The sequence below is a fragment of the Dreissena polymorpha genome, unplaced genomic scaffold (genome assembly GCF_020536995.1).
Source record: "Dreissena polymorpha isolate Duluth1 unplaced genomic scaffold, UMN_Dpol_1.0 chrUn004, whole genome shotgun sequence".
Taxonomy (NCBI): domain Eukaryota; kingdom Metazoa; phylum Mollusca; class Bivalvia; order Myida; family Dreissenidae; genus Dreissena; species Dreissena polymorpha.
The window spans coordinates 1,119,344-1,134,455 of record NW_026273318.1 but is presented as its reverse complement, the minus strand read 5'-3'; the positions used below and the strand labels follow the sequence as shown (position 1 = coordinate 1,134,455).

General features: G+C 34.7%; 1 protein-coding gene across 1 annotated transcript; it reads left to right on the top strand.

The window, feature by feature from the left end:
- Window positions 1-648: 648 nt before the first annotated feature.
- Window positions 649-10,914, top strand: LOC127863312 (thiamin pyrophosphokinase 1-like). Its single transcript, XM_052402731.1, has 8 exons — window positions 649-745; window positions 3,456-3,519; window positions 4,457-4,537; window positions 4,835-4,974; window positions 6,299-6,388; window positions 6,791-6,940; window positions 8,347-8,458; window positions 10,350-10,914. The coding sequence occupies exons 2-8, from the start codon at window positions 3,471-3,473 to the stop codon at window positions 10,478-10,480; spliced, it is 753 nt and encodes a 250-aa protein (XP_052258691.1). The 5' UTR covers window positions 649-745; window positions 3,456-3,470; the 3' UTR covers window positions 10,481-10,914.
- Window positions 10,915-15,112: the final 4,198 nt, after the last annotated feature.

Sequence of the window (15,112 nt, the reverse complement as noted above, 5' to 3'; positions counted from 1 at the left end):
CGATCCTCTCCGGCGACCCATCACATCTACACGAGGACGTGGTCTCGAAGACATGGATGGTGCAGTGGTCCGTTACTGGATACCTTACTGCAGAACAGACACCTACCGCCACTCCTTCTTTATCTCTGGAGCTCGATTGTGGAACCAGCTACCAAAGCACCTCACAGTTCTACAGACCCCAGAGTCATTCAGGGAAGGACTGGCCGGCCTCCAATTCAAACATTGAGCTCTCCTGACTGTACATATTATAAATATTAAAGGTTTTATTTTTTTAACTGCACTCTCACGATCACCTTGTATATAACAAATGTACGAGTATGCTCCAGAGTGAGATTAGTACATCACATGGAAGAAGAAGAAGAATTCGTTTCAGCTCAATTCAACAGTGAAAAATGCCCATAATATCACTTTAATGCAATAAAAAGCCGGTTGGGTTCAGAGTGAACAGATTAATGCAAGAACCCGCAGCATAAATTTTCGTAAGATAAAGATTAAGAAGCTTTATTATTATTCGCATATACTCAACAAGTAACATTAGCTATAGTCTACAGCTATCGTGCGACAAACAAGGTATCCACTTACGAATACTTATCTGGCTCCTTCGATTTATCTTCCTAGTGCAGCAGTAGTGCTACCCCAGTTGCCTCCCCTTTTTACAATTCTGCCATTGATTTGATCCGTTGACATGTTATGCTTGCGAGTACTTGAAAGCCTTTCCTTGTTTTCGATGAGAAACAACTAACAGGTTTAGATTTTTTATTTCGCATTTAAATAGTTAAAATCGGAACAGGTTTGTATGAACTAACCCTCAGGTGTATTATATGACCCTTACAAGTTCTCCTTTTACCCTAGAACCATCCGTCAGTGGGACATGTTGCCTATCACCGCCTGTACAGCAAGCACAGTTGACATCTTCAAAACAGTTGTCACTTTGCCTGTTGTGCTGCTGGTAATTTCTCAGCATGCCTAAACAGCAACCAGTGTACATAGTTTTATCTCTGGCACAATTTCGCTTGGAACACAAGCCTGTATATACAAAACTTTATCTGGCACTATTTTGGCTTATGATCCAAGCATGTATCATACACAAAATTTTCACCCAGCGCCAGTACATAATCACCAGTTAGGTTTATCCTAGTATGGTGGAGTACTGTTATCACGAAGAAGAAGAAGAAGAAGAAGGATCAGATTGTAGTGAAATGTGGTCATTTCGAACAGCCTTTTCTATTGAGTGGTGGTTAGCTAGTTGCAATAATTCAACTCTCAGCTTTATAACCCAAAGGGTTGATGAGAGCCGCCTTAGCAAAAATTATCAAAGGCTCTGGGAGTAGGTTTGTATGGACTTGGTGGTGGGCTAGCTACGCGGTTAGTGTCCTCCTATTACTCGGGAATAACAGGGCTCCACATTAACTTTAAAGGCCACTTGTCCAGTCGGACAAGTAGACCATAATTTCACTTGTCCTGACCAAAAAACAACCTGTCCTGAACATTATATCTTTATTCTGCTCAGTACTTTGCAAAATAATGAAATAATACAAAATGCTCAAATCATAAAGACTTGAATCATTCAAAATACATGTAAACATAATTGTAGGCAATTTTAATACAAAAAGAACTGACTAGAATAACAGGAAAACTCAAGATTATTGATTTTTAAACATTATACAAAGCCATAATACCTGACAAAAACTTGTGTTTTGCCAACATCAAACAAAAAATGTTAAAAGTGATGTATATGTACAGTACTTAACTGATATTTAAAAAAAAATCATTCTATACATAGGGAGGACGTCACTACGTTAATTGTCTGTAAGATCGGTGTGTACCGGTGTCGTAAAATGCATATTCTTTACAAGGGAGAATATTCTTGTTATCTTGGCAAAGAAAAAAATGTTAAGGGTTGCTTCCCTTGTGAACAGTTCAGTGTAGTACATGTATCACATGGAACTATCAGAATATCTCGGGCTTTGATGATTAACGTATACAAAATATACTTGGAAAAGTTGAGTGATATCTCCACAGAAATAATGGCTTTAAAAGCATTTTTTCTAAGTTATGCAATTATAATGACCACTTGTCCCGTCGGACTAGCAAATTTCTTTATTTACTTGTCCGGACTAACAATTTGGTTGTCCCGGACAGTCGGACTACCTTTAATGTCGAGCCCTGAATAATAAGAGGTATTATACCTCTTACCTCATTTATCATTTGATAACGAATGAAACAAATATGCAACTTACGCAGCCCATGAAGTAATTTAGAATCTTGGGCTATAAATAAACTCTCTTCGTATAAATATGAGTTTGATATACATTGTAATCAGTAGATTACATCTAATTATTTTGACTAAAATAAACTCCTGTCAGCGCATACGCAGACCCAGTTGTTAACAGTAAGGTTACAGCAGAGACTTAGATCTCTGGTTATGGATACACTTAATTAGCCAACTCTATAATTGGATATTAGAGGTTCATAAGAAACAAATGAGACACGGTTCAGTAAGAAACTCCAGACTTTACAAACACATTATACACAGAATGAATGTTTTTTTTAAATCACTGTAAAGCATATCGCCATTGTTCATAGCCATAATTAATTTCTTGATATATGAACAATTAATGAATGGTGTTTGTTATCACTGCAGTATGTCGTTGTTATAGGGTTATATTATCCGAATTGATGACGATTTTATTTACGACTTATGTATACTTGTATAGTCAGTGAATGCAGATGAATGAATATTGGGCAAGGGACATACATCTGACACAGTATATGCGGAACAAAATATTTGTTTATATATCAACACATCATAATGTTTGCGATAATCAGTAATACATGAACATGGGTATATGTCAATTCTTATTATTCAAACTCCATTGAGATCAGATACATTTAAAACAGACATAAAATTGAACCTATGCACTATTTTCTATAAGGATTAAAATTACATTGTCTGGTTTTAATGCCAGTTTTTCTCTATCAACAAATTTCGACACATCAGGCCTTTTCCAGACCTTTTTGGGAAAAAATGCATTTTGCACATAAAGTTATAGTTGTATACAGTTATATACATTGTTAGATGTTTTATGAAATAAAATTGAGCTATAATAATCATTAGACACTTCTAACAATTTCGGTTTGGAATAGGGTCTGTTTGCCTTGGGATCGGGTCAGTTTTATGGCCTTTTTTTCAGAAAAGCCCATGTAATATAAATATAATATACCTAAACACAGCATACAATTCATCTTAGGTGTATCTATGAAACGCTCTGCATAAGGTAGTGTATATTTTTCAGATCAACAAGTATGCCTTATGACTTAGTGGTATGAACTCATAGAAGTTATTGATTCAACCATGGAGCAATATCTGACTGTTTAAATTAATAGAGTCAATAAACCTCAGTTTAACCCCTCACACATGATAAAAAATGCTAACCCTAAATTGTTTGTTACAGTTGGAAATTATCCTGATGTCAGAGACACACTGGAAATTGTTGAACATTTTGTGTTCAGAAAATGGTAATTACTATTTCTTCGTATTTATTTTTTATATTAATGAATTTTTTTCTTTTTATTGACTCTAAAGGGAGGCATATAGTAATTGCCTCGTTTATCCTTAATTTTGTCCACAGGTCAGTTTAGTCAGCTTGTTCTGCTTTAGGTGTAGAGAATAAATCAGAAAGTATTGAAGACATTCAAATTTATTGGAAGTGTAGAAACAAAAAACAACATAGCTCTCGTGTCAGAATTTAAAGAGTTATTGTCCTCAAGCCATTTTTCATATGCAGATTATAACTTCATTAGTATTGCAGGTTTTTAAGTAATAAATGTGTACGTAGATATAGGACATTAAGAGGAATTGCCAAGTACAAGAACCATAGAACTCTTTTCAGTCTTTTTGGAGTGATTGCCTTTTGTTTGTCTACTCTCGCAAACATAGTTTGTGCTGGTGTATACTGGAATCTCCCTTTTGGCTGGTTGGTCTGTCACATTGCATAAATTTCGGATATTGACATAATTATACATGTATACTTTGTGTTGTGAACACATTTCTATGTTTCAGTGTTTCAACAACACACTTTATAGTATGTTGTTTATTCTATGGAAAGTACTGATATTTTTAGACAACTCATGAAGCCATGAAAACTATATTACTATTTAAATTTTAATTAATTATTATTACTGCTGTTTTATTTGAAGAACAACATAAATGCGGTACTGTTCAAGTTTGGTTTCAAGTCTTTAAGATTGCTATAACAATTAAATGTTGTTGACAGTCACATTAATTTCAACCTGATATGATAATAAGTTTCTGTGTATAGGACCTTGTTGAAAAGTAAATAGTGAATAATTGATATAGTCTTGACATAAAGTCATGTGACCTGTATGTATTAATAACAGTTTATCATCTTAAGATTACAATTTTAATTTTTACGTGAAATTAATTGTTTTTCAGAAACAGCTTACGCCTTAATTGTGCTCAACCAACCTCTTGTAGATTGTGCAAGTGGCATTTTTAACACACTTTGGGATAAAGGTAGTTTATTTTTTATGGATTTCACATTTTTCATGGTATAAATAATTTTGTTCATATTTGTCTGACTTAAAAAATATATAACATGATATACACGAATGTTATTTCCAAATTTACACTGTTTAAATCTGTGTAAGATATTATGATTTGATAATTTTTTAAAAGGAAGTTTAGCCTAAACTTATTGCAGCATAGTTGAAATGTAATAATGAAATTTGGTTGTTGTTTGTACAATTCTAAAATTAATATTAAGGGTGACTTTCTCCGCACGTTTCTTGGTGTTCAAACTGTGTGTTGCAGCTTCCTTCAAGGCGGCTACAGATGGGGCCACCAACCATTTGTTTGACATGGGCTCTCCTGTTGGCAGACTTAGGCCCGATATTATAACTGGAGACTTTGACTCAGTCAGAAAAGATGTATTAGAGTGGTACAAACAACAAGTAAAAAGATTATATGTTGATAGCTCCTTAAATCAAATGTTGTTAACTTAAATGATGAAACATGAATGCGTTTTTGACTTTACAATTAAAAAGTATTTGATTGAATACAAGTCGTCTTTTGATTACATTTTAAAACGATTCTTTACATTTTGTTAATAGTTTTTTATTCTTCAACATTTATTTATTTTGATTTTATAGGAAGATCTTATAAATAATAAATATAAAAGGTTCATATGTGTTAATTTGGTATGTAACATCCATAGCGGTCCTCTATGGTATGTAACATCCATAGTGGTCCTCCACAGAATGTAACATCCATAGTGGTCCTCCACAGTATGTAACTTCCATAGTGGTCCTCCACGGTATGCAACATCTATAGTGGTCCTCCATGGTATGTTACATCCATAGTGGTTCTCCATGGTATGTAACATCTATAGTGGTTCTCCACAGTATGTAACATCCATAGTGGTCATCCACGGTATGTAACATCCACAGTGGTCCTCCACGGTATGTAACATCCATAGTGGTCCTCCATGGTATGTAACATCCATAGTGGTGCTCCACAGTATGCAACATCCATAGTGGTCCCCCACGGTATGTAACATCCATAGTGGTCCTCCATGGTATGTAACATCCATAGTGGTCCTCCGCAGTATGTAACATCCATAGTGGTCCTGCACGGTATGTAACATCCATAGTGGTCCTCCACTGTATGTAACATCCATAGTGGTCCTCCACGGTATGTTACATCCCTAGTTGTCCTCCATGGTATGTAACATCCATAGTGGTCCTCCATGGTATGTAACATCCATGGTGGTCCTCCATGGTATGTAACATGATTACTAACATCCATAGTGGTCCTCCACTGTATGTAACATCCATAGTGGTCCTCCACAATATGTTACATCCATAGTGGTCCTCCATGGTCTGTAACATCCATAGTGGTTCTCTGAAGTATGTAACATCCATAGTGGTCCTCCACTGTATGTAACATCCATAGTGGTCCTCCACGGTATGTTACATCCATTGTGGTCCTCCATGGTATGTAACATCCATAGTGGTCCTCACTAAGTTTGTAAAAATCATGCCTCTGGGGTCAACATTTGCCACACCCATGGGTTGGTGTGATATGTGAGACTTAAATACAAAGATATGGTTCAATTATGCCCTATGGTAAAAAGCAGCTCCACACTATGGGTCTTGAGTAGTATACCACTGAGCTACAGTTACAGTTGCTTAAGTGAGTGTTCAGGGATCCTCAAGGTTCTCTTGTATAATTTATATCTTTCGGGCATTATTATTTGATAAGGTATTTTGTTTGCAGGGTGTGGAAATTGTTTGTACTCCTGATCAAGACAATACAGACTTCACCAAGTGCTTGAAGATAGTTCTGGAGAAGTTCCAGAAGAAAAAGGTAAAATCTGTTATGACTTGAAACTTATGTATATTAAATGTAGATTTTATGTTTATATGGAATTGACACATTATTCTGGATCTTGATATGGATGTATTAGTCAAAGATATCACTTATGACTTTTACTCAATAGTGGGACATGCACGATCTGACACTGCTGATGTTTATATACACTGGCTTTGACAATGTCTATTGATGAAGAGTTCACAATGTCATCACCGAGTATTCCAATCAGGCACAGTTTTAATGAAGACATATTTATTATTTTATTGTATTTTAATGTAATGTAACATTTACCTAATCATATGTATACTACTTGGATCCAGTTGTATAATCTATGTTTTAATAAATTTATTGTAACATTATCAAACATTTTAAATGTCAGTTTCTCAACTATTTCAGCTAGACTGTATCATTGCCTTCGGAGCATTCGGGGGTCGACTGGATCATATGTTTGCCAACATAGACACTCTCTACAGGGCCAATCAGTGGGCACCGAATACACCTGTGTATTTAATGGATAACCATAACATATCGTGTCTTTTGCAAAAGGTTTGGAATTGTTTAATCTTTGTAGCCAACTCTTCCAAGATTACTCTAGTTTAGACTAACACAATGAGATACCAGTCTATGTTTGTTGTTGTGTTTCATATACCAAAAGGGCAGAGGCTTTAGCAACAACTCAGCTCATGCATGGGAAGGCAACCCATTTTGAAGGAATTGTATTTACCGGTAGTTGTGCAAAATGAACCCCTCTTTATCTACTCATGCAATAACGTTGGTCTCTGCATGTGCTTATCGTTTTTGACTTGGTTTATACCTGAGCTACCATGGAAGTTTGTGATGGAATTATTCGTACACTTATCAACGTACATTTATTCATCCTAATGGTGCGACCTTGTGCGCGTGCAATTGTTATCATCCTAGGTAAAAGCATTATACAATTATGCCAATCCGTCAATCGGTTAAAGCGACTATGACAAGGAAAAACTGGAATCATTCTGCAATCTATTTTATATGTTTTACCTAAATTCATAGTACTTTAACCTATTCATTAAGTTGATCAAATAAAATATAATACAAAATTAGAAACTTGATAAGAAATAATCAGCTCATCGTCAGAAAAAATAAAATCCCTAGAAGGTATTTCATTTTTGACTTACGAGTCTTAAAAAGATATGACCATAGACATTGCTTCAATGAAATGCGCTTTCATGACCGTAGACAATGCTTCAATGAAATGTGCTTTCATGACAGTAGACATTGCTTCAATGAAATGCACTGTATGACAGTAAACATTGCTTCAATGAAATGCACTGTATGACAGTAAACATTGCTTCAATGAAATGCACTGTATGACAGTAAACATTGCTTCAATGAAATGCACTGTATGACAGTAAACATTGCTTCAATGAAGTGCACTGTATGACAGTAAACATTGCTTCAATGAAATGCACTGTATGACAGTAAACATTGCTTCAATGAAGTGCACTGTATGACAGTAAACATTGCTTCAATGAAATGCACTGTATGACAGTAAACATTGCTTCAATGAACTGCGCTCTCATGTTTGGTACATAACTAACCTATGGTTGTAAACAAGAATCACAATTGCAACGTCCACATGTTAACATACAAAGTCCACGCAAACGGACCCAATATCATACAATATTTTTGTATTTTAACATGCAGATATAATTTTATTATGATAAATACAGAGTTGTATCTGTCAGTAAAACGTTGCGCTTTTCGGGCCTTTTTAAAGGACTAACAACCCTTTATTAACCAATCGCAACTTCTAAATTACATAGTGTTATGTTTGGTTTAGAGTCAACATCATTTTAAGATGAAATTTTTAGACAAGGTAGATATGCAACCATTTGATATTATTTGTGACTGAAATCTTATCATTTGATTGCTGTTATCAATCTGCAATTCTGTAATGTCGTGTTTGCCAGGGTTGCCACCATCTGGACGTTGGTTCGAGCCATGAAGGCGACTCATGTGGACTGATACCTGTCAGTGAGCCCTGCGACTGTGTCACCACCACTGGCCTTAAGTGGAACTTGTGTAATACATTATATAACACTGTATTATGTGAATTGGGAATAAGACATCAACTTGGGAATAAATTGTGTTTTATCAAAAGTGCATTATATGCAGTTTTATTATGTTGTATTTATCTAGTTTTACAAATTATAATTAAAACATATACTTGCATATATAATAGCATCATTTAAATTGATTTTACTTCAAAACTGGATTTTTTATTTAATTAAAAAAAAAATCCTCATGAAATGAAACTGTGTCCATCGCATGGACACGGTTTAAAAATACACTTTAAATGATAAAAATTCAATCACTGTTAATGAAAAAGTCATGGAAAATTTCTTATTAAGCTTAAATTATAGATAATATATTACAAAAATATATGTAGGTCATGAAATGAATAGTTTTGTTTGAGAAAATCACCAAAATGATGTCCATTCCCAGTTTGATGTCTTATTCCCAATTCACATAATACAGTGTTATATGTTGTTTTTTTTTCAAGAAAACAACTATAAAGCCAAAAAGAATCATTTTAATAGTTTATTTTACAAAACAGTTTGCAATTGAAATTACTGAATTAAAATTAGCTGCGCTTGAGGAATAAAGCATGTTTTGCGTTGTAATTCGCGATACTGTATTTCTTTGTAGTTAATGATTTATTACCATGACTACGAAAACGGAAATTGGACATGCCCTGCTTACAATATACCAATACTTTCCTACGCAACATGTTCTTTAAACAATTAAGTCCTAGCTTTCTTAAACTTTCTGAAACTGCATGTGTATTACAACTTTTTTAAGTGGTTGTGATCTGTTGTTATCATCTAGTTTTTGTTAATTATTATTTATCATTTGTATTCTCCAAAAATAGTGGTTATCATTAATTTTCCCCTCTTCGAAGAAGAGGTGGTATATTATTTTGATAGATGTCGGTCTTTCTGTCTGTCGGTCTGTCGGTAGACCAGTTTGTTTCTTATCAATAACTCGTCAACAGATTGACCGTTTGGCTTGAGACTAAATATGTGTATTGGCCTTGGACAGTAGTTGAACCCTAATGAAATTGGGGTCACAAGGTCAAAGGTCAAGGTCACTGTCATAATAAGTGTGAAAATCGTTTCTGATCAATAACTTGTCAATGAATTTACCGAATGGCTTGATACTTAACATGTGCATTGGCCTTGGACAGTAGATGACCCCTATTGAAATTTAGGTCAAAGGTCAGGTCACTGTCACAATTAGTGTGAAAATTGTTTCCGATCAATAACTCATCAACCAATTAACCAATTGGATTGATACTTCCCATACCCATTGGCCTTGGACAGAAGAGGACTCCTATTGAAATTGGGGTCACTAGGTCAAAGGTCAAGACCACTGTCACAATAAGTGTAAAAATCGTTTGCGGTCAATAACTCGTCAACGAATTGACCAATTGGTTTGATTCTTCACATGCGCATTGGCCTTGGACAGTAGATGACCCCTATTGAAATATTGGTGTCACTAGTTCAAAGCCCTGTTGTTTTGTTGTTTTTTTTTATGGGGGGGGGGGCATATGTCTCCGACTGCGGAACTCTTGTTACATATAAGTGTGACACGACGGAATAACAATTATTTTCAAATGCCGTTAATCTTTGTGATGTATTTTGGGGGACGTTATTTGGGCAACTGGAAACTTTTCCTAAATAAGATACAGTTGGCTGATCTTTCCTGCTGAATCGTCGCCCGTCTATATTTCAAAACAACCTGATCTAAAACAAGCTTGGGTCAGTCCATCAAAAATGTGTACCGAATCACAGTGAGTTTTTGTGTGTCGTGCTTTGGTACGCATCAAAGATGGAATGACGAAAGCTTTTTTAAGAAGAGGTTTTAAAAATTAAATATAAAACTTCAAAGGTCACATTTTTTTTGCTGTCAGACAAAGGCAGGCTGAAGTTCGGCGAGCTCATCAGCACTTCAAACACTTGGAGCGGGGAGAACTTGGTTACCGTGGAAACGGATAAGCCCTTGTTGTGGACGATGAATATCAAACATAGCCTAACAGAATGACTGAACGAATGAAGTTTATAAACATTGCCAGCGTCAACCGTTACTTGTTACTTCGTTTAGCTGTCGAGCCGTTACCTTTTTATGTTACCGCTAAAAAAAGTTGTTGTATTGTGACAAAAGCGTAATTTGGAGGCATTGGTACCCTATGGGCACATATCTAAGTACTTTTGTGATACATGTTATTGATTATGAATTAAGCATATAATACATGTATAGGTTGAAAGTAAACGTATGTTTTACCTTACATTCATGTCTTTTATACAAATAAAGGTGTATTTTGTTAAGACCCTAACACATGCGTAGTGGAAATAGATTGTAATATATATTTTGTGATAGTTCAGTTTAGTTTCTTGAAGCAAACTTTGAAATTGTACATGGTTTTTATTATGTACATTTGTTTATGAAAATGAAATGCAATATATTGTATACATGTATGCTGTTTTAGTTGATTTGTACTGTGCGTCTTCTATAAAGTATTTGATTAATTCGGTTAATGAACATGTTCTGTTTGCTTGTCCGTCAATCATTTTCATGATAGGAGAAGAGCAAGTGTATTCATACATGCAGATGCAATATTGTTAACATAACGAAGACAAATGATCAGCTTATACCGTTTAATCGAATATTGAAATTAAACATGTACATAAAGTTTAAACTATTTTACATTTTACACGTATACGAACTTGTTTGGTATTTGGACCAAATGGGTCATACAGTTCTAAATAGAAAATACGTAAAAACTGCATAAACTCTACAAAGCTGTAAAACGCACTCGGAACTCTGAAGAAAATACTGAGTTTATCAGTGGGTATTTGCGATAGTATATGTACGGTCTCATAAGAAAATGGATCTTATGCCATATGAGACCTTATTAGCTGACATGGTAGCTCCCGACCAGACTGGATAAAACACATTTTTGAATGACGGTAAATCTTAAAAAAAAACCAATCCAAACATCTTGTATTATATCAGTGAGTACGCCAAAATGAACACATTCTGAAAGAGATTTCCTTCATAGCGACAAACATTTAAGCAAATTTTAAGTCAGGATTTCATTACGATTACGGATATAATAAAACTGGTGAAATTAATAATCTATCATTATGTCCATTCTGCTTATGAAGCGAACCGGGTGGATAAAAAATGTGTGAAATAACCAGGAATGTAATGCATAAAAGCATTTAAGCAATCGTTTGTAATTATTTAGAAAAGTATGACAATATTCTCATATTCATATTTCCAGCGTAAATAAGAAATTAAAGTGTAGATATTAAAATTATTGCACACCCCCTACAGCGTTTTTACATTTTTATAAAACAGATATTAAAACGCATTTTTAAGCAGTACAACTTGATGAGTAAATGTTACTTTGTGTATCTCTTTTGTTCATGGATGGCAAACAACATTGTATCTAAGATGCACATATATCTACTAGATCTTTAAGCAAAAAAAAAAACATCAACAAGATATTCGTATTAACAAAACAAACATTTCAGAGTTTTCAATTAATTCCGTCCATACTTATAAATATGGTTAAATACTTGAAATGCACACATTTTGTAAAAACAAAAATTCATTTCAAAGGGTTGACTAGAATGTTGAACATAAAACTAGGTACACAATAAAAAGTATGTCGTTCGAAATGCATTGACAACTATACGTAGAAAACATTTGGGTTACAGCAGAGTCAGTTTACAAAAAATGAACACAACCACCAAGAGCCTGGTCAGGACTAAATAATCACACGACAGCTACCATTACCTGTCCGGACTAGATATATCAGGTGACCATCTGACTGAGAACACGACACAACCGACTCAACCGTCACATTTACAAGAGATTCTACCTCGTGCCGTCTCCAAAGTGCCCCAGTGTAGAAGCCGACCACATCCTGCTGGAATGCAAGGACGAACACACTGAGGTGAAAAGTATGGTCGGAACCATTGAGCCTGTACAGACAGGAGATTCTACAGAAGACATCCGTTTCATCCTTGCCTCCGGACTCCGTGTGAAAGGCGATTGATATGAAGACTTTGGTTTAATTTACTTTATAAGCAAAACGATCAATTATAATGTAAATAATGTTCAAAATTATATATTATAAATACAAATAATGTTCAAAACAATCAATTATAAAAGTAAACAAGATTAATATAATAACAATTAAAAATGTAAAACAATATCAGGAAATTTCAGCTCAAAAATTGTATTGAAGCGATAGACTAGAATGCTTGACTTAAAATACTTAATAATTACAAGGTAGTTAAACATTAAAAAAGCAATATAAAATCAATATCAAGCTGTATATGCATGCAGATTACTCTGCAGTGATTCATGTACGCAACTAACATTGCAAAAGTAAGGACATAATACCATGTATATACATCATGAGTTAAATATTACATATATAGTCACTCGTTACTTTAGTACACCTACATAACAAACGACGACGCCTCGTGTCGGACTGGGGCTGGGTACAGTAACAAAACCCGCGAGGAGTTGCGGTATCTACATGTTAAAATTCTAGAGACTTATTGACCTATGGTCGTGCATCGCAATATATTAATGTATATCGATTATCACTATGACTTCTTGGAACAAAGTCCGCCATTCGCGTTTACACAATACAAATATATTTGTTTATTTTCCATTAGAGTCGTTAACATATGGGCAATAAACCATCTCCGTTTAGTCCATAAGTATATTCGATGCAAAAGTTTGAAGAATCTTATCTATTAAGTACTTGTGAAAATTCGTTTAAAAATGATTACAACTCCAAAAACAGCATAAAGAGATGTCATGCTCTTATAGGGCTTTATGGTCGGTCATTCCTAGAATATAATAAGGACATGTGTATCCACTTTTTCCATGGTATAATTAAGCGTTTATTTCCAAACTGTTCACCCTTGCGCATGTGAAATCAAAGATTTTTATACATAAATACTAAGTTTGGTTACTGTACCAAACCACTACATATAATATAATGCTGCCATGGTAACTAGGTACGCCGTTACCCAGTTGTATAGTGCGTGGACAGATTCATAATGCTGCCAGACTTTGGTTCTTAAGGCATCAAGAAAGAGAACAGTTCCACCCGCGCGGGCAAAAACTCGCTATAAGAACATAGTACATAGAACATACAAACACGCTAGATGTGTACACTATGCTATTTCGCTAAACATTTGCAATGTATGTATTTCAACACAATTTAACACACATAACATTATACCAATATATCCAATGGGGATTTACACTTCGGAAGAAAAGGTTCACAAAGAATTTAACTGATTCTGATTTGAATAAACAAACAAATTATAACACAATCTCATATTCGCCTAGACATTATGAAGTTAGGAATTTAATACTTATACAATTATAACTTCCATTCATTCCACCGCTTTGACAAATATTACGTATGAGAAGTTTCATGTAAATTTGATCAAAATCGAGACCATTAATCAAAGGACCATCGTTCATCAAATGAGATCATGTAGAGGAGCTAGGCACAATCATTCCACCGAAAAATGCCACAACGATGTAGAAGCAGTCGCTCCGCATTATGGCAATACCCCCTACTATAATGCCCAATATTGCAACCAGACGACAGCCATTTGGAGAAGACAAAATTGTAATCTTAATTTTGCATTATATGCTTATCAACTGTCCAAATGTCAATTAAAATGTTGTGTTTCGCACACAATTAATAAAATGCAATGCTGCCTATTTGCCAGTGTAATCTGGTGAAAGCAAAAAATATGTCAACCAACCAACTTGTTAATCCCGTCTACACAATTAATATTTTGTCCGTTGGTATGTTTAAACGATAAAATGCAATTATTAGCAATGTACGGTTTAAAAAAAAGTATAGTTTCAAATGGAAGTGAAATGTTAAATGTTTAAACTCAAACAATCAGTCGAAGCTATAAACATTTCTTTAAATAAAACTCTATAATTATTTTTATGAACACATACAAATGATAAATCATCAATTGTCAATCTGCACGAGCAGAATGCTCGTTCGTCCGATTGCGTCAGAACTAAACATTCAAAACATGTTGCACGCATTTCAAATACAATCACTGTTACTACAGTCATAATGGGTGTTGACTTTTGTATACAGCTTTGACAACATAAACTGGTAACACGTTTAAAGCAAATCACCACAATAACTGTTAACAGGCATGAAGCAGCATTTGAAACAAGAAATACGTATTGCCAATATAAAGCACACGCTCTTTAAAAGTATCACATTCATTTATATACACCACTTCGTAATGCAATAATATAATTGTTATACGCGTTATCCTTAACCAGTACTATATATATATATATATATATATATATATATATATATATATATATATATATATATATATATATATATATATGAGCTGTGTTCTGAGAAATCTGGGCATAATGCATGTGCGTAAAGTGTCGTCCCAGATTAGCCTGTGCAGTCCGCACAGGCTTATCAGGGACGACACTTTCCGCTTTTATGGTATTTTTAGTTTCAAGGAAGTCCCTCCTTATCGAAAATCAAGTTTAGGCGGAAAGTGTCGTCCCTGCTTAGCCTGTGCGGACTGCACAGGCTAATCTTGGACGACACTTTACGCACATGCATTAAGCCCAGTT